Below are 25,918 nucleotides of genomic sequence, written 5' to 3' on the forward strand. Positions count from 1 at the left end.
ACAATACCTAAGGTCTTCTTCAATATCTAGAAATATTGAATTTATCATACCCAAGCACTCTAATTTTACATAAAACAACCGTTTTTGGAACTGCCTAAATTCTTAGACATTACCTTAATAATTCTTGGGCCCTTGATTAGGACTTGAATTATTTTCCATAAGTCCTGGACTACGAATCTAACTGTAGATTACCCACACATAATAAAGCCCAAATAGAATATACAAGTAGACCAAAGGAGCTCAGTACTCACTACTATCATACTATTTTAGGTAAAATCATTGGTACATACGTACCACCACACATAGAAAAAGAATAATGCTATTATTTTGTTTGCCATATTTCCTTAATATTTTTTTAAATTATGTAATTTCTGAGTGGTGCATAGTTTATCCTTTATCCTAATTATGGGTTACTTGAATTGATGCAAATTAAGTTTCGTAGAGGAATTTTACAGATGCCTGCCAAATACAGACCTGCAGCTGGAGTGTGAACTACAGAATGTAGAAGAAGAGCTTAGCTTGTAATTGCCAACGACTGATGGAAGAATAAATTCATCCCAATGAGTTAAATACATTCTTCATAGTTTTCAGTTTTATTTCCACTAAATCCATGCTTTCACATTCTTTTTTTAATATACAATACTTGTCATAAGGTTGGGCTAGTCTAGTGTTTCTAATCATCCTAATGTAGACATCTCGAATTATGGAAACTGAAAAAGATAAAAGCTCCAAATAAAGAGTGGAAGGAAATTCTATGAAAATAGTAGGATGGTTTGTAATTGAAAATATGTGCCAGAGAATGAAAATGAAAGTATATAGAACAAGTAGTTATTACCTTTCAAAATTGTAGGCGGCAACAAAAGATGTATTTCTAGAGTAAATATGGATGATTAGACTGTGGTCTTAGTGCATTTGTTTTTCAGCATTTGGCTATGAATGTAAAAGAAATACCAATCCTCAAGTATATAAGTATATATACTTTGCAGCCAAGGAAGCGTCCTAGAAAATATACCTGGTGCAAGTATTTTTTAAAAACCATAACTATTAAGATGTTTTTAAGTAAAAAATAAAATAAAAAACTAATAATAAAGAGAGAATAGAAAAGAAGTTAGAATGTACGCAGAAATCGCAGATAGAGATGCAAAAAAATTTAAAAATATAAAAAGTAACAAAGCATAAAAAAAGAATGACCTCTTTTGCAGCAAATATAAAATAAAACATAAGTTCAGCTCTTCCTCTACTATTACAATGTAAATACTAATAATAATCCAAAGCATATGTCATGATTTCATTTTTTTATTTCATGCAAAAAGTTCCAAAAGGGACCTCCAATTAGTATTAAATTTAGCCAATGTCTTTCTTCAAATAAGAGTGGTCACTTTCTACATTATAGCCAATTCCATCAGCTTTGTCAACCTCCGTTTGTCGAATTCTTCAGATATTGGGCCGAAATCCTATTGCTGTCGTCATATATAAGAATAAAATACCTTACAATTTTTCCAGACTTTTGTTTATCAGCCCTAACAAAAATGTCTCTTGTCTGAATTGTATATTGACCGTTTGAATTAATAATATATATGGTATATATTTCAGTTCAATAATTTTTAGCTTTTTTACAAGTCCCCAAATGTCCTTTGTTGGTGTTTATATTTCCAGCATATTATCAGGTCCATTATGCATTTTTGACAATCTCTGTGGTGATAAATACCATCTATGCATCATTTTATAGAAATTATCTTTCAGATTGTAACTTACTATAAATTTCAACTCCCTTTGTCCACATATTTTCCCATTGCTGTATTTGTATATCATTTGTAAATTTTTTAGCCCACCTTATTATGCAATCTTTAACTTGTTTGTGAAAATATATCTGTGTACAGTTTTGAAACCACAGGTATGTGTGCTTGTATAAAAGAGAATGAAGCTTTGACTGACTGTACATGATAACAATGTCTATAAAAATAGGGTTCAACCAAGTTAAATTATTTAGCTTGGTTCAAATCACTTTTCTTAGCAGTTCCTGAAATGTTCCAGATTTCCACTTTGGAGTCATACGATAGATGACTACAACATATCACATGTGCAAGTAGGGAATTTCTGCTCAGTCCACCCCCTTCCACTTAGCCTGGGGTTCCCCCACTTCCATCCTAGTCAAAATACGTTTTGCTATCCTAGGTGGGAATGAAAAGGCAGTAAAATAGGTACAGTTTCATCAGTGGTAACAGTAAAAACTGAACAAAGTTAATGATCTTCTGTGACAAAAAGAGGAAACTCTTAAGTTTCTCTTTGTTCCCAGGCAAGACCAGAAAAAGACTTAATTTTCACTAGCAATGGCAGAGGAAAAGAATAGTTTTATGCTTTTCAGTGAGTCTAATAAAATTCTTTTCTTTCAATAGAACTGTTTATGAGTGTGGGTTTGAGGAGGTTTTACAGGCATATGTAGCTACGATGTAGAAAGATAATACTATTTTGACACTCTGGCTGTTACATGATTTTTATTTTGGAAAGAAAGCACCAGGATAAAAATTTGGGAAACTACTACAATCAAGAATGATGTCTAGAGTAAAAGATTAGAATTGCAGGTTTTATACTTTTCCTCCATTACCATAATTAGACTAGGTGTGGGTAATTTTTGAATCCTAGAGCAGATCAGCCTTCAGGTCAGGTGTCGCAGGAGACATCTTCCTGCAAACTCGTCTTCAAAGAGCAGTGTTTATATTATTATTTATTATTGAATTTGTCACCCATCTCCACCCAAGGTGACTCTGGGCAGCTTACAAGGTTAATTATGTTACGTATGTGTGTTTCAGGAGGTGGGGAAGATTAGGTTTATATTTTGTACACTCTCATGCATAGAGCAAACTGTAAATTTATAAAATCAAGGTATAGCTTTTTGAAAACATAGCTTGGAACATTTACCAAAATTAGCAAATCAAGCTTCACTAGTGAATACTAAGAAAGTCAGAACACTGTGTGCTGTATAGGTATCTCAATATATATTGCCTCTGTCTTTCACAATATCCTGGAATAGCTCAGAGAGTTGCCATTGCTGCAGGAAGGATTGGTTTTGACTTTGAAAACAGCCAGTAAGGCCAGGCAGGAATGCCAATTATGGCTTAGACCAGAAGCAGGAACCAATGTTAATCTAAACTTGGAGCAACAGCTACTTTTCCTTTGCTGGCTGGATAGTTATGATGTAGTTGTGTTGAGTTTTCTGAACGTGTACAGTGGAAATTCCCCCTCCCCCCAAAAAAGATTTCAGTTTGTTTTTCAATTGAATTATATAGCCTATAAATTATATTAAAGGTGGAAAAACTTCTGAAGTGGTTTATAATTTTTTTACATCTCAAAAACCTAATTCTAAATTTGACATGTGTACCATTCAGGAGCTACATTGTTGAATGTGAATGTTTGTCATCAGTTTGGAAACAATCATTTTAAATGGAGGGAAAGACTGTATATGAACTATTGACTATTGTGGAACAGCGTATATTTGCTTATATGGATCAGCCAGATGTTGGAGCCTATATTAAAGTTAACACCTCTGCAATGTGCTGACATTTAAGTTTACTGGTTTTCTTAAGGCATTACTTTCGCAGGATTCAGTCTGTTTTGATTTATTTTAAATCTTTAGAATTCTAAAAGCAGACTATGGAAAGCCTTGGAGAGACTATATTCCTATTGATCTGATTAGCATTAACTTGATTGATGATATGATAGATTGTACAACAGCATACAGCTGTTGAAGGCAAAAGTGTGTGAGCGAGAGAGAAATAAAAAGTGAGGGTGGGCAGAATGGCTGCTTTATATGAGCGCCTATGTGAGCTATATTTAGTTTGGCTTCAGGCTTCTGCCACAGAAGGTATTTGCTACATGGGATTGGACAGAAATGGGAAAGCTTTTGGTGATGTCACAATGCAGCATATCTTCTGATCCCTCTCTCTTTTGCCCCCCATTGCTTTTGTTCCTTATAGTGGCTGCCAAAAAAATATTATCTGGCTGACTGATGGCACTTTGGTCTACAAATGGAGGCATTAAAAAGACAGTAGAGGAAATCAATTCATAAAGCAATTAAAAGATCATTAGAAGGTAGCATTTGACCAGAACAAGATGTCTGAAATCTGAAACAGCTATTTGGGGCTATTGTGACATAGCTTTTCTGTTCCTGCTGATCACAAAGGAAAACAGAGCCTTTCCCCATTTGCACCTAACTGTGATGTAAATATGCTCTGGCCCTATATTCTGTCTGCTATGTTTCCCCTGGTATTGCTCTTGTATCATCCTCAGGTTATGAATGAGACAGGCATAAGTATCTTTAGCTGTGCCTGTGTTAAAATAGTGTTTTATTCATATTCCATCACCACCCAAGGACAACTTCAAGGTGTATTAAACCTGTTATGCTTTCTTACTTCTCCTTTGGAGGAAAGTCAGTTAATGTAGAGGCAACAGAGACAGAACAAGAATTAGCAATAGTGATAGTATATGCTAGTCTGTTGATGAATGACGTTCATATTAAAAGCACATCAATTCAAGCATCTAAGACATATATTCAAATCCAAGAAGCTCCAAGGTATACGCAGATCATTCCCACAAGACAGTCTAATAGTTAATAATATTAGAATTTTCATGTATGTCTACCTAAAGCAGGTGTCTGCAACCTTAAACACTCAAAGAGCCATTTGGACCCATTTCCTATACAAAAGAAAACACAGGGAGCCACAAAACCTGGGTGGGCGTGGCCAACTTGACATCACTCACTCCCACCCAGTCACATGACACACACCCCAGCTACACCTATCCAGGTCTTATGGCTCACAGTGTTTTCTTTTCTGTGGAAAATGGTTCCCCCCCCCTCTCTCTCTCTTACACACACACACACACACACACACACACACACATCTCTCTCCCTCTTTATCTCTTTCTCCCTCTCTCATCTCTCTCTTTCTCTCATCTCCCTCTCCCTCATCTGTCTCTCTTTCTCTCTCTCATTTCTCTCCATCTCTCTTTCTGTCTCCCATCTCTCTCTCCCTCTCATCTTTCTCTTTCTACCTCTCATCTCTTTCTCCCTCTGTCTCTCTATCTCTTTCATCTCTCTCCCCCACCCCCCATGTGTGTATGTATATGTTCCCTCTTGAACCATTTTTTTTGTTTTGCTGATGTTATTCTTTCTTTTTATTTGGGTGCTTTTTACCATATGATTTAAATTAAGAGTCATTTCAGGTTCCCCAATAAATGAAGCTCTTTCCTCCCCCTGCTGTGATTTCCTGCTGGCTGAATCCACCATTGGCTGGCCCCTCCCCTCCCCCTTTCCCTCTCAGTCACTCCTCGCCTGAGAAGGTAAGGACGACAGCGGTGGATGGACACTCACTCTATATTCTAGAGCAGGAGCGAAGAGGCCCTGTACTTGCCTCTTCTTCCGCCCTTGTTGGTGCTGTGTGGACCTCAGTTACTCAGGGAGACATGCGACTTTCCACACTTAAATTTAGCATGCTTCACAATGGGGGAGACGGTATCCCCTGCTCCTCTTGGAGCCCATTATAACGCAGAGCATCGGCTGCAGCCGGGCCAGGCCAGTGTCTCAGGGTGGAGATAAAGTCGTACATCTTCCTGAGCGACCAATGCTCCTTGTCGAAATGGGCTCCAAGAGGAGCAGGGGATGCCGTCTCCCCTATTGTGAAGCACGATAAATTTAAGTGTGCTGCGCAAGGCGCTGCAAGAGCAGCAAGCAGGCCATGGAGGTGGCGAGAGCACCGGCGTCAGCTGCAGCCAGGCTGGGCTAGTGTCTTGGGACAGAGAGAAAGTCAGGTGTCTCCCCGAGCAACCAAGATACACGCAGCACCAAGAAGGGCGGAAGAAGAGGCAAGTACAGGGCTGCTTCGCTCTGTCTCTGGAATATGGAGCGAGTCTCCATCCGCTGCCGTCACCCTTTCTCAGGTGAGGAGTGACTGGGAGGGGAAGGCGAGGGCGAGGGGCAGGGCCAGCCAGTTTGGGTTCCAGTTCAGCAGGGAGCCACAGCAAGGGGCCCAAAGAGTCTCATGCGGCTCCATAGCCACGGGTTGCCGACATCCGACCTAAGGAGACCCCATTTGGTGTAACGATTAAGACACGAGGCTGGAAATGAGGAGATTATGAATTCTAGCCCCACTTAAGGCACAAAACTAGGTGGGTAACCTTGGGCCAGTCACTCTCAGGCAGTACTCAAATATTGCCAAGAAAACTGCAGGCATTAGTCCAGGCAGTCATCCTGATTCAAAGGCGTGCCCTCCAGATAGTATACCAAAATGCAATATAAGCAGACAACAGTAACATCAGAATAATAAAAAGTGTTTATTTGTGTGTCAATTTAATAATTTCAATCATTTAATTTAATCAATCCAACCAATTTAATATTCATGATTCAATCTCAGCATGATGGCATTTTAAAATGATACTTGATACTGCAATCAAAATGAATACTTCTTGTACTTTTATTAATAATGTAAAAAAAAAGTTTTAAGACCCATTTAAACTTAAGATCAAAGTCCAAATGTAATTTTAGAAGAAATCTATTCCAAAAAGAAGGGGCTTAATAGGAAAAAGACTCTAAAATATGTAATAGCCATTCAACAGTATCAGGAAGGCCTGCTAACAAACTGCTTCAGTAATCCAAACAATATACCACTATGGCACAAATTGTTTTAATAGTAAGAAATGGTCAGATACTTTGCATGTTTAGAAGATAAAAGCTGGAGGTTCTTGTGGTTTTATCAATGAAAGTTTTAAATAATGTTTCTTCTTGATAAGAACCCTTAATTCTTGTACCAGTGGTAAAAACAGCAGCTGAAAAGGAAAAGAAATGGAGGAGGAAAGATAAGACAAATGGGATGAAGATCAGCAAATTTAATCTTGTCTGAATTTAATTTAAATTTGTGGAAACACATTCAACTTTGAAACGGAAGATCACAACACATATCCATGACCGCAGCAGATAAAAAAATGTGAATTGAAAATATGATAGTTGAACTTAAAAGAGGAAATCAAAGAATTCAAAGACGAATTATAAAAGGCAAACAAAAGTGGACATAAAATCAAATATTGTAGCACATCTACAGATAAAGAAATGCAAAGACCCTTCCATGTAAGGGGGTGGACATGTGACGGGAATTATAAGACAAAGTAAAAAAAAAATCCAATGTTGTCAACACCTAATGAACATAAAGAAAATACCAAATGTTGTGGTGAAGAATATCAAAATGGCACAGAGAAACCCAGCAATATTAATACTTATGATTGATGGTTTTCTTTATTCACCAGAACATTAATGACAACCTGAGCCATACAAAATCCTGATGAAAATGGGTTGTTGAGAATATTTTCAAAATAAGAAATTGAGAGAGAACCATTTACTCAATAATCTTAAGGAAAAAGAGAAAATACTAGATGAAAATTAGAATAAATTAAAACATGGCTTGTAAAAATTGTTTTTTTTCCTGAAAAAAGATAGTTAAGAATGAAACAAAAAAGGTGTCTGTCTGTAAAGGAAAAGAATCCAAAGAGCACAGCAGATAAAGAATTTCTGAAGCTATTTTAGTTATTGCTACTTCATGTCTGAAGAAAATAAAAAAATTGCATGAGGAGCAAAATGGGGAAAAAATAACTAATTCTGTGCTGTTTTTAACGTGCTTACCCCCAAAACAAACAATGTGATGGGAATGCATGTATGTATGCATGTCACCCTTTTAAATTATATTTGTTATCTTTAAAACAAATTTAGTGGTTGCCCCAGCCCACTACTCACTTATTTGTGCTGGTCTTGTTCACTTTTTAGGATGTACAGAATCACCCAATGTTCCATTTCAAGACCAAGTATAGTCCTCAGCTGACACATACCATAGATCTAAGATTTATGTGGCAATAATCAAGGCTGCAAGGGTTATCTGTATAAACTGCAGTGTTATATATGATAGCACATTGATCAAGTATGTTGGAAAGGTCAAAGAACAACACATATATTATTTCATTATTAATTGGTGCATAGGACACTGTCTTGTACTGAGAAGACTCTTGATTCATTTAGTCCAGTAATGTTTATGACTAGTAGCTGCTTTCCAATATTTTTTATGCAGGAATTTCTCAATCCTATAGAGGATTAGATTGGAAATTCTTTTATGCACAGGAATTATCTACTAAATTCAGTAAAGGATTTTCAATGTATATCTAGTTTTAACGTTTATATGCAAGATAACAGGAAAATGAGATATGAATCAGGACTTGTCTGATTCAAGCTTTTATCTCTTGTGGGGTTTTTTGGCTGAGAATGTTTTTATTCAGGAGGGAGAGAAGATTTGAGTTTTCCTTTTTGCCACTTTTAATTGAAGGACATATTTGCATGATTGTTTTCCAGTGTAGGTAGTCGCTCGCTCTATTAATACCACTTGAGTCCTGGCAAGCAAGCAAAGGCCTGAAATAAAACGAAATTGGATTTCAAACTGGTTCCTAGCTTGGACTAATAGTTGGTGCTAATTTAAGAGGCACAGATATTCCAGTGACCCCCTTTTTTGGTTGCTGATAACTACATGATTATTTTTCTAAAACCTAGGTTTTTTTGGGGGGGAAGGGGAATCAACTATATTGCATCCTTATTTCCTTGAAAAACAATACACCTATATCGTCCTTAACCAGCATTTTATGTAGCATGACATTTATTATAGGGATAAGGCTTGCTTTCCTCTCCATCCACATTAAAAAAAGGAAACTTAATTTTATCTTTAGGTTAAATCTAGCAGAATGTGGTTTACTTATATTTTTTAAATTGTGATTAATAATTTCAAATCGTTTTTTATCTTTATTGTTGCTTGCCTTCTGTTTTATTTGTAATGTGTTTGCTTTCTTATTTTTATACTCATCTAGACTTTTAAACAATACAACTGAACTGAAAGAAAGTAAGGTAATAGTCAATGTGTGAGATTCTGTGTATATGTCTTCTAGTTGATTGCCCATCCATTGCATAGAACAAATATCATTATCTTGTCTCTGGAATATCATGCTAGAATTACTATCTAAATCTAAAAGTGAGCTGAAGCATGCTTTATCTCAGTGGCCCCCAACCTTTTGGCCACCAGGGACCAGTTCCAGACAGAGGTTTTTCCATGGACAGGAGGGGGCTGTAGTTTCGCATGCTGCCTGAATCCCATGGATGTGGCTTCGCTTGTTTGCATGGCCTGGTTTCTGGCATGCCATGGCCCGGTGTCAGTCCACGGAAGGGGGGTTGGGGACCCCTGCTTTATTTGACAGCGCAGAAAAACCATGAGTCCTCTGTTTCTTCTCGGCTTTACTCGCATGTTCTCTTTCACTTTCCTATCTTGTCCTACACCTAGAGTATGAACGACTGTCTCTCAAGGGTTGAGATGTGCAAGGACTAAGATGTATTCTAGAGCGCAGAGTTCATCAGACTTTATATTGGAAAGGATTAAATTCTTTCACCCTTGGAATTATAAAAAAAAGTGCTATGTTGGAAATGCCGTAGCTAAATTAATTTTCAAGACAAGGCAGAACAACCTGTCATGAGACACCTTCATCCCTGACACCTGAGCTAACATCAAAGGGAGACTCAGTGTCTTTCCTCTAATGTTTAAATTGTCTCATTTTATAACCTTCTGTAAAGATGCCAGTGTTGATGATGCAAACTCTGTCTTTGTCAGCAAAGTGCTTACAAAGCAGCTTTTTTCAAGACTTTATTTTGATCTGTGGTGGGCTTTCTGTCTTAATATTATTTGCATATTCTGACAATTCAAGTGTTTCCATCAGTTGTATCTTTCTAGGAATCCATATTATTATTATTATTATTATTATTATTATTATTATTATTATTATTATTATTATCATCATCATCATCATCATCATCATCATCATCATCATTATTATTATTATTTCTAGGCAGCCTCTGGAATTATCTTATCTACAAACTGCAAACATTTAATATGCAGTGTGGCATTTTTTTCCTACATTTCTTCATCCAATGATAAAAAGCATTCTTTCCTATCCCCTTCTTCAAGGTGTTGCCACTGATTGTTTATTGCTCAGGTAGAGTTATAGTCCTAGGGCAGAAATGATATTAAATACTGATGTCATTTTGAAAAAGCCAAACTTCCCATGAAAATAATAAAATAAATACTGCAAAGTCACAGAAATAAAATAGCAACAAGCCTTTCAAGCAGATAGTACAACCAAAATTTATTTTGCTAAAAAGTTAGCAGAAGTTCAAGAAAACAAAGACAGTTTATTGTAAATTAGTAATTGAAATGCAGATGATAATTTTTGAACAGGTTTTGTCTCTGATCACCACTCATTTCAAAAGACAGACGCACCATGAGAAATTCTCAGATAGCTATTTCTATAGATGGACACATTTTGCAAATAAAATTAACAGGTGCTTTGAGGGTTACCTCATGATCCTTGTATTTGTACTGCTGTGACCTGAAACAGGTCAACCTACCATACTTAATGAGTGATAAAGACAAGTATACATCATCTTCTATTTTATGTTACTTTATATTTATTTTTCTTAGATAGTTGATCTATCTAACTTATCTAGTTTTAAAGCTTGAATATAGCCTGTCTACGATCTCCACTATGATTTTGATATGAGATGCCTTCTGTTTTAAAGTTTCAAAAGAAGCATGGGCTGTCCATGTACTAGTTTCTGTAGAAAAGTATGTGATAACGTTGTGCATAGAGGGATTTTTTTTTACCATTAATCAATACTGAATTGAATTTGACTCGCAAATCCTGCACTAAAAACATTTTTCTAAGTATCATTTGAGACAGCATTTGTCAGTTCAGTCTGTACTGTTCTGAAGATAAACGTTCCCTCTAAAGTGTATTAGAATAAAAATTATGGAGTGAGCGTGGAAATGTGTTGTTATGGCTGCTGCTTTTTGAAGATCAGACTGATCTATTCTAATGACCTCCTTCTCCACCTTCTGTCATTCAGCCAGGCATAAAAGGTAGCTGCAAAAGCACGAGAATCATTTTCAACCAGGTTGTTGGACGATGATTGACAATTCTTTTTGCAGTTACATGCATCCAGAACATGAGCATTTGTTCAGGTACAGCTTGGGCATTTACCAAGTGAACCTGTGACTAAAAAAAGAGATCTAATCTCAAACTTTTAAAACCTAGTGCTACATATTGGATCACAAGAGACAATATAGAGATACATCAAAAGGGTCTCTAATGACTCTTGATTTAAATGTTATTGCAGGGGTATCCAAACTTGGCAACTTTAAGACTTGTGGACTTCAATTCCCAGAATTCCTCAGCCAGCTTTGCTGAGCTTTGAATTCTTTGAATTCTGGGAGTTGAAGTCCACAAGTCTTAAAGTTGCCAAGTTTGGACACCCCTGAGTTATAGGATATGGATACTATTCCTGAACTATCACAGATACATGTAGACTCCTGACTACAGAACAAAGCTCCTTTTTTAAAAAAAAGGCAGGCAATGATGGACTGTGTTGCTAGGTATCTTCTCTCTCTCTCTCTCTCTCTCTCTCTCTCTCTCACACACACACACACACACACACACACACACACACACACACACCCCGCCCAAGCTTGCCTTGCAGGAACTCAGGAACTCTTTCCCAGGGTTTTTCTTGCAATGGTAGATGGGCAAGGTAATGTCTGACAGCCATCTCTGACCTTAGCATTGAAAATCCCATTTCCTCACCTATAAATCATTGCTCAAGGGGGTGGGGTGGGGGGGAGAGGGGGGGCAGGTAGCTCTGGGGAATAAAACTGGGGAAAGGGAAGATGTGAGTGGACAGAAAGGTTAAATAATTCAACTGTTTATTCTTCTTATCATTCTGGAGTGTAGATTTTGCATGTCTGAAAATATGAATGCTTTTGCTTTTGTAAGGAACCTCTTACATCAGCCTTTGTAGCCCCTTCCTTTTCCTTACCTCCACCTCTTTCCTCCAGAAAAATATCCCTTCTTGCGCTTCTCTGCTCCTCCTTCCCAGTCCCACCAGAGTCACAGATTATGCATTGTTCAGGGTTAGAAATGTGACAGCCTGGGTACGTCTTAGCTTCCTGAGCTCATTAGTAAAGAGCAACATGCTCTCTGGAAGAAGTGTCAGGAGTCTCCTTAGCAAGCGCTGTGTTGAATTGGGAAGCCGAGCCAGTGTAATGTGGCTTCAGTGGCATGCCTGCAGCTCTCAACAGTGGCAGAAGAGTTGATTCTTTGTTTGGGAGGAAAATAAGGGGGAGAGAGGTGGAAGCATTCAGAGCTAGCCCTTCCGTGACCAAAACATCCAGTGATTTTATGCTGCAAGCACTTCTGCTATAATCATGTGGGAATGAATGACCAGAGTGCCGCTCAGCAAGGAGTTGATGCATTGTACAATTTTCCCCAGCTGCCACCAGAAGAACACCCTCACACAGACATTCCCAAGTATGTTGTTCTGAACAACCTTTCTCTGCCTATGCCTAACATAAGGTTTTATTAATTCACAATACCCTGAGTTTCGCCCTCCATCTGTCATCTCACCTGCCACCAGACTGCTGTCCCTTCCGTGCAGTTAGCAAAACAGAAATAATAAGAAATCATTTCAGTGGTTCAGTGTCAGATTGGAGGGAGAGGGTGGAAATTATCCCCAAAGCTGCTGGCAAGCACGTTTTTTGTGTAAAGAGGCCTCAAACCACCGGAGAATTCCTGGATTGTCTCAGGCTGCTGTGTGTGATGTCCATCATGCTGTATGAACACCATCTGTTCGGTATTATACTCTCAGTTGCCAGGCTACCTGCTCTGTGCTGTAACACTTGACTGGCTGGCTGAATGTTAGCAGCATTATCCCAGAAGTACTAAGGGGGAGGAGGAGGGGGAGGGAACAGTAGTCATGATTAAGCCATCTGCAAGCACAGGGGAGGGTGGAAATGGGGAAAAAAAGGCAGAGCGCCCAGGGCAGCAATCAGTCACCAATAGGCTGACACAAGCCATCAAGAATTGGGCGCACGATGCCACCTGCTGGTGCATTGAAGAAACATGAGCCAAGTAGATGTTCTCGGGTTTTTCTTAATCCAGAAGAGTTACCTGCAGTTTTGATAGATGGGTGGATTTAGAAGGAAAAGTCAAATACACTTTGTAGTGCATAACCATTACCAGGTGCTTAAGAGGCTTTTAAAAATACTCAGAGCCTTATGAGCTGCAATTGATGTCTCTCAAGTTCCACTTGAATCTTACAGGGCAAAAGAGAAAATGTCATGTTGACTATATTTTCTGAAAGGCACATTTCTTCCTCTGACTTTCTCTTGCTAGGCTGATTAAGTTCTAACTTCCTGCTATGCATCTTTGCTGTATGATCATTGCTATTAGTCAAAGTGCTAATGAACTGGTTTGCTACAAAGATTTATTTCAGTCCCCACTTAGGAGTTTTCTGGCCAAAGTCTGCAGGTATATCATGATATGTTGGTTTGAGATAGGCAGAAAAGCACTCACAAGAATATTTTTTTTAAAACTCATAAGGATTACTTTCTTAAATCCTGCATTCAGTCATAACAAGCTTGCACTATTTAAATCTCATTGGAAGTTTAAAAACAGTCCACTTTTAGTTAGTTTCTTATCATGAAACACAGTGGAATTTTTTTTGAAAAGTAACTACCTAGTAGGGCAAGATTTTGCAGCTATAGCTTTAATTGGAAAAGTATCATAATAATAACCTTTCCCTCAGTGAGTTTCTATGCTGAAGCCCTTTTCATCAACCTCATCCTACCTAGGTATAATTATGATGAGACTACAGAGATTGATTATATAGATAGGAAGAAAAACCATCTGATACTGCTTTGCTACAGCATCAGCTCACTCATTCACAATGATTGCACAAATTAATATGAAATTAGTGAATTGACATCCAAAATTTACAAAAGAGGACTGAACTTTGCTTGCAGAGATTATCACTGTTTTTAATCCAACCTCTATGCCATTCCTCATATATATCCTGCATTTATTTTATTTTGATTTATTTTTTAAAAGGTATATGGCCACCCAGCTCAATCAAATACATGTGAGAGAGGGAGAATACTGGAGAAAGTCATCATTAACCTATTTACATTTCATAAATCCAAGGCAGGAAAAACAAATCAAAATTTAGGTAGATTTCCAAATTCCTGTATCTGAAACTGAAAGCTGTTGATAACTAATTTCAGATTTACCTCTTAATCCCTTTGTCCTGCCTTTTCTAATTCTGGCCATGTTTCTAGATTTTTGGCCTTTACTTTTTGCCTGCGCTAAACACTTTATCTGTTACTGTGCTCATCACCGCTGACAACTTGTTAAGACTGATTTTCCAAGGTTATGTATAACAAATTTTCTTTCCCATTGGTAGACACCTATTGATGTAGTTAAAAAGAGAGAAATTCAGAATTTAATGTACTTTGCCTTGTAATGAATTATTATGTATTCTACCAATACAGAAAGTGGTTGAAAAATTAACCAAGTTTGACACACATTCTGTATTTTGCAAAACTGTTCTCAGAATGGTTAATGCAAATGTTCACAAATTTTTAAAATCCAAAACATTGCAACAACCGGTTTTGCTAAAGTTGTTTTTCCATAGCATGCAACTTTTTTAATTACAGAAGTTTTACCAGTTCCTAACACTTCCAAGTTTAATTCAAAACATTGCTCTAAACCTCATACTGCCTGGTCTCTTATCTAGTCAAATCTTTTGGAAAGATCCTATTTTATGAGTTTATATCATCAGAGATTCTACTGGCATTTGTGGCAGAAAACATTTTCTATCATGATGTCCAGATTTTATAATTCCTGGAGGACCCACTCAGGTCTTTTTTGATATCAAACATGGAACTTAATGCAATGGGATACTGACTGGGTTTTAGATAAATAGTTATTCCAAGTCATAGCGAGAGCACTAAGTTGGTGACTGACTTTTGGCATTGCTCCTTCCATTTTCTGTGCCCTTCCTTATTATTCTAATTTTTGCGAAATAGAATATTTAATATATTGATTTTTAATGTACCTGCATACTATCTAACTTCTACCTTTATTATTTCATTGTTTAGGACCAGCACACTGTGGCATTGTCTCGATCCACAGGTCCCATGCAGTCCGCTGTACCCTCAGGACCCAGTAATGTGGTCACAAATCCTGGCAATGCCAATTTCTTGAGCAACCAACCACAAGCAGCCATTATGAAGCAGATGCTGATTGAACAAAGGGCTCAACTCCATATGATAGAACAGCAGAAGCAACAGTTTCTTCTAAGGGAGCAACGGCAGCAGCAGCACATCTTGGCGGAACAAGTACTGTATATCGTTTTGCTACATATCTTAAATAGTAGTCTAAAGAAAAGAATTAAGGATGACATGACAGCAGTATTCCAGTATTTGAGGGGCTGCCACAAAGAAGAGGGGATCAAATTTTTCTTCAAAGCACCAGAAAACAGGACAAGAAATAATGGTTGCAAACTAATTAAGGAGAGAAACCTGGAATTAAGGAGAAACTTCCCAACAGTGAGGACAATTAACCAGTGAGCACTCCATCACTGGAATTTTTTAAGAAGAGATTGGACAGTCACTTATCTGAGATGGTATAGGTTGTCCTGCTTGGACAGGGGGCTGGACTAGAAGACCTCCAAGGTCCCTTTCAGCTCTGTTCTTTCTGTTCTGTTCTGTTCTGTTCTGTTCTATTCTATTCTATTCTATTCTATTCTATTCTATTCTATTCTATTCTATTCTATTCTAATCCTAATTCTACTCTTAACCCTAACCCTAATCCTAATCCTAATTCTATTCTTTCCCAACACTGACAGCACTGGGGTTCTGCAGCACTTTGAATTCTATCCCAAAAGTTCCATTGAGGCAGGCAGAATTAAAATACAGGTAATCCTCGATTTACAAGTTAGTTTAGTGATCATTCAAAGTTACAACAGCACTGAAAAAGTGACTTATGACCGTTTTTCACAGACTGTTGCAGCATCCCCATAGTCATGTGATCAAATTCGGACACTTGGCAGCTGGTTCCCATTCATGATGGTTGCAGTATCCCAGGGTCATGTGATCATCTTTTGTGAGCTTTTGACAAGCAAAGTCAATGGGGAAGACATGGTCACTTAACCATGTTACTAATTTAACAACTGCAGTGATTCACTTAACAACTGTGGCAAGAAAGTTCGTAAAATGGAGCAAAATTAACTTAACAAATGTTTCACTTAGCAACATAAATTTTCAGCTCAATTGTCATAAGTTAAGGGCTGCCTGAAGTTCCATGTTCCATGTTTTCTTAGGATCACATGACTTTTCTTTGCAGCTGCTTTTTTTAATATTCTATACAGATTCATACTTCTATACTCTTTGAAGCACTTTTGAGAAATCAGATCAGAAACATAACAGATCCTTAAAATGACAGTACCTTGATTAAAATATTTGTGACTATAATGTACATGTACATGTTACCAGGCTAGAAAGTAGGAAAACATGAGTTCAAGTTCCGCCTTAGCCATGGGAGCCAGCTACTATCTCTCCACCAAACTCACCCCACAGGGTTGTTGTTGTGAAGAAAATACAAGGAGGATACATTCTCCACCTTGATAAAATAATAAAGGACGAATAGGTAAAGGTAAAGATTTCCCTCGCACATATGTGCTAGTCATTCCCAACTCTAGGGAGCGATGCTCATCTCCATTTCAAAGCCAAAGAGCCAGCGCTGTCCGAAGACTTCTCCTTGGTCATGTGGCCGACATGACTCAACGCCAAAGGTGCACAGAACACTGTTACCTTCCAACCAAAGGTTTTTATTTATTTTTATTTTATTTATTAGATTTTTATACCGCCCTTCTCCCGAAGGACTCAGGGCGGTGTACAGCCAATTATAAAAACAATAACAATATACAATTAAAACAAAGAATTAAAAAACATATTCTATAGTCGGCCAAAATTTAAAATGATTAAATTTAAAAACCCTTAAAATTCATAAAAATTACAACCCCAGTTAAAAGTAATATTAAAAATTTAAGCCAGTCCCCCTTGAATAAATAAGTGCGTTTTCAGCTCGCGGCGGAAGGTCCGAAGGTCAGGCAATTGACACAAGCCAAGGGGGAGTTCGTTCCAAAGGGTAGGAGCCCCCCAGAGAAGGATCTTCTCCTGGGGGCCGCCAGCCGACGGCACCCTGAGAAGTCCCTCTCTGTGCGAGCGTACGGGTCGGTGGGAGGCATGAGGTAACAGCAGGCAGTCCCGTAAGTACCGGGCCCTAAGCCATGGAGCGCTTTAAAGGTAGTAACCAGAACCTTAAAGCGCACCCGAAAGACCACAGGTAGCCAGTGCAGACTGCGCAGGAGCGGTGTTACATGGGAGCCACGTGTGGCTCCCTCAATCACCCGTGCAGCTGCATTCTGAACTAACTGAAGCCTCCTAGTGCACTTCAAGGGGAGCCCCATGTAGACAGCATTGCAATAATCTAAGCGAGAGGTGACAAGAGCGTGAGTGACCGTGCATAAGGCATCCCGGTCAAGGAAGGGGTGCAACTGGCGAACCAAGCGCACCTGGTAAAAAGCTCTCCTGGAGACGGCCATCAAATGATCTTCAAACGACAGCTGTCCATCCAGGAGAACACCCAAGTTGCGCACTCTTTCCATTGGGGCCAATGACTCGCCCCCAACAGTCAGCTGTGGTTGCAGCTGGCTGTACCGGGGTGCCGGCATCCACAGCCACTCCGTCTTGGAGGGATTAAGCTTGAGCCTGTTTCTCCCTATCCAGACCCGTACGGCTTCCAAGCACCGGGACAGCACTTCGACAGCTTCGTTGGGGTGGCCCGGGGTGGAAAAGTACAGCTGTGTGTCATCAGCGTACAGTTGGTATCTCACCCCAAAGCCACTGATGACCTTGCCCAGCGGCTTTATATAGATGTTGAACAGGAGAGGTGAGAGAATCGACCCCTGTGGCACCCCACAAGTGAGGCGCCTCGCGGTTGATCTCTGCCCCCCTGTCAACACCGTCTGCGACCGGTCAGAGAGATAGGAGGAGAACCACCGATACACGGTGCCTCCCACTCCCAAACTCTCCAACCGGTGCAGCAGGATACCATGGTCGATGGTATCAAAAGCCGCTGAGAGATCTAATAGGACCAGGGCAGAAGAACAACCCCTATCCCTGGCCCTCCAGAGGTCATCCACCAACGCGACCAAAGCTGTCTCTGTACTATATCCGGACCGGAAGCCGGACTGGAACGGGTCTAGATAGATAGCTTCATCCAGGTATTGGAGTAGCTGCCCTGCCACCACACTCTCTACAACCTTCGCAACAAAGTGAAGATTGGAGACTGGACGATAATTTCCCAAAATAGCTGGGTCCAGGGAAGGCTTCTTGAGGAGGGGTCTCACCACCGCCTCTTTCAAGGCGGCGGGGAAAACCCCTTCCAACAAGGAAGCATTTATAATTCCCCGGAGCCAGCCTCGTGTCACCTCCTGTGTGGCCAGCACCGACCAGGAGGGACACGGGTCCAGTAAACATGTGGTGGCATGTAACCTCCCCAGTAACCTGTCCACGTCCTCTCAGAGCCACAGGATCAAACTCATCCCAAACAATCTCAACAAGACGTGTCTCCGACCTCTCACTCGAATCATCGCAATTTTGGTCCAAACTATCCCGAAGCTGAACGATTTTATCATATAGATAACCACTAAACTCCTCGGCACGTCCCTGTAAGGCGTCATCCCGCCCCTCCTGATGAAGGAGAGAGCGGGTCACCCGAAACAGGGCAGCCGGGCGGTTATCTGCCGACGCAATGAGGGTGGAAACATAAGAATGTTTCGCCTCCCTCAGTGCCACTAGGTAGGTCTTAGAATAAGACCTAACTAGTGTCCGGTCAGCTTCGGAATGGCTGGACCTCCAGGTACTCTCTAGGCGTCTTCTCCGGCGTTTCATCTCTCTCAGTCCCTCAGAGAACCAAGGGGCCGGTTGAGATCTACGCCGGGTCAGAGGCTGCAAAGGCACGACACGGTCCAAAGCCCCGGCCGCGGCCTGTTCCCAGGCCGCAACTAGTTCTTCAGCCGTGCTGTGAGCCAGATCCTCAGGTAACAGCCCAAGCTCCATCAGGAACCTCTCAGGGTCCATCAGGCACCTGGGACGGAACCAACGTATTGGTTCCGTCTCCCTGCGGTGGTGGGCAGCGGTCCGAAAGTCCAGGCGAAGGAGAAAATGATCTGACCATGACACAGGTTCTGTTACTAAATCTCCTAATTCCAGATCATTTAACCACTGTCCAGAGATATAAATCAGGTCCAGTGTGCCTCCCCCACTGTGTGTAGGGCCATCAGTTACTTGAATCAGGTCCAAGGCCGTCATGGAGGCCTGGAACTCCCGCGCCTCTGTCGATGACAAGCCGGCCGATGACAAGTTGAAATCCCCCATGACCATGAGTCTGGGGATCTCAACTGCCACTCCGGCAAGCACCTTCAACAACTCGGGTAGGGCTGTAGTCACGCAGCAAGGAGCCAGGTATGTGATCAACAGACCCATCTGATTTCTATGGCCCCACTTCACAAGGAGGGATTCACAACCGGCTATTTGAGGCACAGTGGACTCTCTATAGTAGAAAAACTTGCACTTTTTACATGCTTTTGAACTGCTAGGTTGGCAGAAGCTGGGACAAGTAACGGGAGTTCACCCCCTTAATGCAGCACTAGGGATTCGAACTGCTGAACTGCCAACCTTTCGATTGACAACCTCAGCATCTTAACCATTGAGCCACCATGTCCCTTAAAGGAGGAATACAAATAAATAAATAAAAACATTAGTCCTTTGCAATACTTTTCCAACTGTCTCACTCTGTTTACCAGATTTCTTCTTTTATCTCTCCACCCTCCTGCTTACTCAAGGTCTCTGGGAGAAGCTGGAGCCACATAATTTTTAATAATGATACTGATGGCAATGAGATAAAAAAAAACACAAGTTGTTTTAGATATAACAGAATAGCTGTTCTCAATATTTGTCCCCCAGTAGACCATTAATCCTTTGTTCACTAAATGACTTTGGAAGACCATTGATGTAATTTTTTCCCCACATTAACGGTATTATGTGGATTAACAAGATTATCATATGCTTGTTTAGAAAATATACTTCAGTATTTCCTTATTAGCTGCTGGTATTTGATTCTTAGTTCTTAAACATTAAAAACATTTGAACATTAATTAAGCTTTACTCAAAAGACTAAGAGTGATGGTTGGTGGTTATGAGACTACCATAGTTGTCACTACTTAATAAATTAGGAATAAGAAAGAAAGGTAAGGGGGGGTAAGAGCCACAATAAAAACAAAATGTTTACATTCTTCCAGCTTCTCTTTAAAGTTGGTGTACTTGCTGAAAGACCAGTTCTACTGGATGTATGATATTTGTCTTAGGTCAACATTTTTTTGGTGTCTTTAAAAGGGACACATTTTAGTAATTTCATAATTATTATATTTTTATCTCTAGGAAACAATGCCTTTGCAATTTTCTCACTTGGATGCCAAAATAGCCATCTTTGGTATAATGCATTTTGACAAAATTTTCTTATTTTTCTCACATAGTTTATTTTTTTTTCCTTTGAAGTACAATGGCTAGCACTTAAACTTTGTTTAAAGCAGGATTGGGGAACTATGGCCAAGGAATTCTGGGAGTTGCAATCCACAAGTCATAAAGGGGCCATAGTTCACCACCTATGGTTTAAAGTAATAGAGTCCAAAGAAGAAGGACAGAAAACTATCAATCAATATTTTCATATGAAAAAAAACCACCTTCAGTGCCTGTTTGTTTAATGTATCTACATTCAATTGCATTAATATATTCAAATTCCCTGGGGGCGGTTGCAAGAAGTTGCTCGATATATTATACACCAACTGGAACCACTTGCTCTAAAAGAAAAATGACGATCATTAATAAGCAAATATTTCAGTACAGCAATTGAATATAGATAGGTTTTGAAATCTATCAAAGTACTTTTCATACAACTTATAAAGTGTGCCTCCAAATGTAGTTATGAGTTGTTTCGCCAAATGTCAGGGCAGTAATGCCATGTCAGGGCAATTGGTTCTTTTGGATCCAGACGCAATAAGCACAGCAGTAAATAAAGGAATTTCAAGCTTAATTATTAGTTAAAATAACAGATTGAAAAGTATATCAGACACAAAGGATCAGGACCGTATATTAAATTGCAGTACATAAAATTTATTCCAGACTGTGTACAACAGGGGTGTCCAAACTTGGCAACTTTAAGACTTGTGGACTTCAACTGCCCGAATTCCTCAGCCAGCTTTGAAGTCCACAAGTCTCAAAGTTGCCAAGTTTGGACACCCCTGTTGTACAAGAATCTAGTCAACTAATAGTCAGCACTTAACTGGCGCTACATAGAGGTCAAAGGAATTAAAGGAGGTGTGGACATGGATCGTTTGTGGCAAAGTAAGGATTCTGAGCTGATGGCATGTTTAACTCTGCCCCTGCCAGCTGTGCCTGCTCTTCTCCTATAGCGTAACAGAAAAAGGATACATACCAAGAAGGTAACAGCCAAATCTCTTATAAGCTGCCAGGGGCTGCTTAATAATGATAGCAGAGATATCCTCATGGGTGGCCGGTTTGGAGCCAGCATACAACATAGAATATTGGAATAGAATATATGCAAGGCCTTCGACTGCTCAGTTCACTAGCCACTTCCATATAAGCACTTACCTTTGGAGAGTCCTTTCTAGTAAAGGAACAGTATCAGCGCTCTGCTATTGGCTGTCATAGCAACCCAATGGGTGACTTTCCCTTCTTAACCCCTTTTTTTTTGCTTTTCTAGCATTTGCAGCAGCAGTCACATTTGCCTCGGCAGCACTTTCAGCAACAGCAACGAAATCCTTATCCAGTCCAACCAATCACTCAGTTTCCAGGTGAGAGCTAAATACTTTTTAGGTTCAGAAGCTGCTTATCCCTCTTCGATGTTTACATGCTTATTTCTCTCTATAACAGGGGTCTCCAACCTTGGCAACTTTTAAGACTTGCGGACTTCAACTCCCAGAGTTCCTCAGCCAGCAAAGCTGCCAAGGTTGGAGACCCCTGCTCTATAACGATTATCTATGTAAAACAGCCACTACTTTGTTATTTTAGAAAGGCATCTTCAGGAGGAACAATGTTATCTAACACAAGTAGGCAGTAGTTACTAAGATTTTGCAGAAATCTGGATATAATGGAGAAAAAGGTGATAGGCCCACGCGAGTGGGCTCACATCACATCTATTTGCGATTTCTTTACTCCTTTCTAGGTTCACATAGCTATTATTATCCAGGAAAAGGTATCTTTGATTTAAGGAGTTGCTGACAGGTATAACAAGCATATCTGGGTGTGTTTTGAACCTCCATTCCCGTTTGAATCCGGGTCACATATAGCCCTAGATGCTGGTGCTTTCCTTCTTTTCTCTTCACTGTCAACAGGCACATACTTTATAATACTTTAAAAAAATCTAAATTACAAGATGGGTTACAGAAATTATTTGCTGAAAAATACAAACAAATTCTGATTAGTGGAGTGATCCTTTTAGATATTCTGCATAGTGCATTAGAAATTTAACCATCTTGTAGTGCCAGATGGCAGGAAGAGACAGAAACAAGCAAGCATATTCATTACATGTAGTCTGTCCTATTGCAATCTGCAAGCCATTAATGAGAGTGGAGACAGCCAGTTGGTATAGCTGGTGAACTAGAAACTGGATGACCGAGTTCTAATCTTGCCTTAGGCAATGAAACCAACTGGATGACCTTGGGCCAGTCACACACTATCTGCCCCAGGAAGAAGGCAGTAGCAAACTACTTTGGACAATCTTGCCAAAAAACCTGTAAGGACTAGTCCAGACATTTTCCAAGTCAAAAGGATGGCAGATTTCAAATATAAATCTATCCATTCCCATTCCAAACAGAAAGAAGAGATAACAATTGAGAGAGTTTCTGGGTTTATGTATTTATTTATACATAAATTTATTTATGTATGTATTTATGTATTTATTTGTTTACAGTATTATAAACTCCCCCAATCTCAAAGATTGGATGATGTGCATCAACATAAGGAATCGAATGTGATGTCAAACAGAAAGTATAGAATAAGCCTTAATAAAAATAATTAAAGTAACAAGCTGGCTAAAAAGACTAAGATATCTACAGGTCAGATCAGATCAGATCAGATGAGGCTAAAGATTCCTTGGAATAATAAGTTCAATTGTTGAAATCAATGAAATACTAGGAATATATAGGAGAATATACAATACTTCTGGATGAAGGGTATCCTAAACAATGGGGGAAACGGATACTTTGGATGCTGGATAAAGCCTGATTAAAAAAGATTTCCAAGGGAAATTTAATAGCAGAAAAGTTATTCTCCCCCCACCCCTTTTAAAATATTTAAATATAGCAAATGTGCTTCAATCAAGCAGAGTATTGACTAAAAATGGCTGGTTTTGAAGCCATAAATACCCTGAGAGATGTCTAGTGTTTAAAAGCTTTGTAAGTCAGTTGTACAAATTCCACTCTCACCCTGTATAACCCTGATTAGCAGAACACAGTCAGAGGAATATCAGTGCAGAATCAGAAAAATGGGTGCAGAATGACCATGCCTAATATCTTCAAACAAACGCTGCAGTTTACTTACTTGCATCAGATGCCCGAGCTCAGGTACAAAATGGCAATAGCCACCTGATGATGTCATTTTGGAAGTATCACAGTTGTGGTAACTACTGCTCCTATATGCAAGGTTTTTGTTCTTGTCCAGCTTTTTCCTTTAAATAATTCTTCGGAAGGAAGACTGTATGAAAATAACATTTAGGAGTTACAGAATGCTATTAAAACAGTTGATTTTATGTACATTTAATATATTCTTTTTTCTTAATCACTGCCCCCTGTAGCTCAAAACAAGTGCTTTTATTGCATGAATATTTTTACAACCTCTACTTTACAAGATAAAATACATACAATAAATACAAGATAGAAATGTTGCAACCCTCTATTAATTACAAAAGGAACATTTAATCCAATGGCATACCCCAGAATGCATAATTTGTTGTACTCTTCTAGCCCTGTTTTACGTCAGGGATTAAATTTGATATCATTTTCATAAGTATGTATAATGATGTATATGGATTGGGTAAGAATATTCTAAGGGGGGGGTGTTTTTTGAAGATTATTCTACATTAAGGTATTGCGGGGATTTTCATTACATTATTTAGCCGCAGTAGCGCAGTGGTTAAAGTGCAGTACTGCAGGCTACATCTGCCAGCAGTTTGGTAGTTTGAATCTCACCAGGCTCAAGGTTGACTCAGCCTTCCATTCTTCTGAGGTGGGTAACAGATTGTTGGGAGAAATATGCTAACTCTGTAAACCGCTTAGAGAGGGCTGTAAAGCACTATGAAGCAGTAAATAAGTCTGAGTGCTATTGCTATTATTTATCTGTGTCCTTCAAAATGCTCGCAAAACTCTGCCCCCTATTGGGGTAGGTTTTTTTTTTATTAGAGAAGGTTCTACAAATTTCAAAAAAGGGCTGTTGGAGCCATTGGAATCTGAATCATCAGCTGTCTGAGCCTACCTACTCACTGAGTAAGAGACATAGATGTGGTTGTTTCCTTTTTAAATCAGACCTTGCCCGGTCTCTCTCTCTCTCAGCCCAAACAACCTCACAGAGTTGTTGTGAAGAGTTGTTGTGAAGAAAAAAGGAAAGAGGGAGTACTATATATATGCTGCCTTTTTAAACAAAAGACAGGGTATTAACTAAGAAATATATCCTATACACGTATGTGCTGCATGGTCTTTTTACTGTAGCAAAAGTTGTAAACAAAAATATAGAAAGGAAATTTCACTTTCTTATTATATTCAGAAATATATTGAACTCTTGGCACAGTCAAAATTCTTATAACTATTTTTAAATAAGAGAGTATAAACGTAAGGGCATATTTGTTTTCCATAAAGCAAGCGTGCCTCCCAGACAGTTCTGCCTCTGCATCTCTTTTCATCGGGAAGAGGCTAGAATTTAATGAAAGGATTTTCTGATTCCTCAACATTGCTTCAAGGTGGAGTAAAATGTGCTTACAGTATTGATTTGTCAATATAACATCTCTGTGTAAAATATCTAGGGGAGGGGGAGCATTTCTTATCTTTTCTGTAGAATAACTAGAAACAATGCTATAGAATATCCATTCACATATGACTCCTAAGCAATAACAAATTGATTAACCTCTCAGCAATTGACACGGTTTTCATTTTAAAAGATAATAGGAATAGCTAAAAGAGTTTCTTGGGTAGTTAATGGTCAGATCATTGTTTACTTGTTCAATTCTTCATTTTCAAATAGATCTCTAATAATGAATGCTTGCATAATTATAGTCCCATGTAATCATGACCTTCAGCATTTGGCAGGCCGCTAAATAATGTAAAAACTGAATCAGGCTCTCAACCTCTGCTTCTTTGAAAACAGGGAAAACATTTATCCTCAAACTTTAAACAAGATTGTAACATGATGATATAGCACAACAGCTGCGCAGCACTTCAGATTTGAAGGTCAAATGGTGCTTCTGAGTATGCAAGGGTACAAGTATAGAATGACCTGCAATGAGTACATACTGTATCTGTTCACTAAAGCCTTTTTTGCCTTCTATCCCATAGCCCTAAATATTTAGTTATTGTAAAATCACCACATATTATTCTGTTCTCAGTCTGTAGAAACCATATATATGTGTGTGTGTGTGTGTGTGTATGTGTGTGTGTGCATATATATATATATATATATATATATATATATATATATATATATATATATATATATATATATATATATATATATATATATATATATATATAAATTATTTTAGTTCTACTTAGGAGAAAACCAGAGGAGGTCATTGTGATCATGGGGAGAATATGCAGAAGATGAAGCCA

At 39.0% G+C, this 25,918-nt stretch overlaps 1 protein-coding gene across 4 annotated transcripts in view; it reads left to right on the forward strand.

The window, feature by feature from the left end:
- The window catches only part of MAML3 (mastermind like transcriptional coactivator 3), a 335,443-nt gene that overhangs the window by 305,178 nt on the left and 4,347 nt on the right, over positions 1-25,918 (forward strand). For all 4 annotated transcript variants that reach the window (XM_058192277.1, XM_058192280.1, XM_058192279.1 and 1 more), the window contains exons 3-4: positions 15,057-15,296; positions 21,805-21,895. In XM_058192277.1, coding sequence (XP_058048260.1) covers positions 15,057-15,296; positions 21,805-21,895 — 331 coding nt within the window. The remainder of the gene's footprint in view (positions 1-15,056; positions 15,297-21,804; positions 21,896-25,918) is intronic.

The sequence above is a fragment of the Ahaetulla prasina genome, chromosome 8 (assembly GCF_028640845.1).
Source record: "Ahaetulla prasina isolate Xishuangbanna chromosome 8, ASM2864084v1, whole genome shotgun sequence".
In the NCBI taxonomy this organism is placed as follows: domain Eukaryota; kingdom Metazoa; phylum Chordata; class Lepidosauria; order Squamata; family Colubridae; genus Ahaetulla; species Ahaetulla prasina.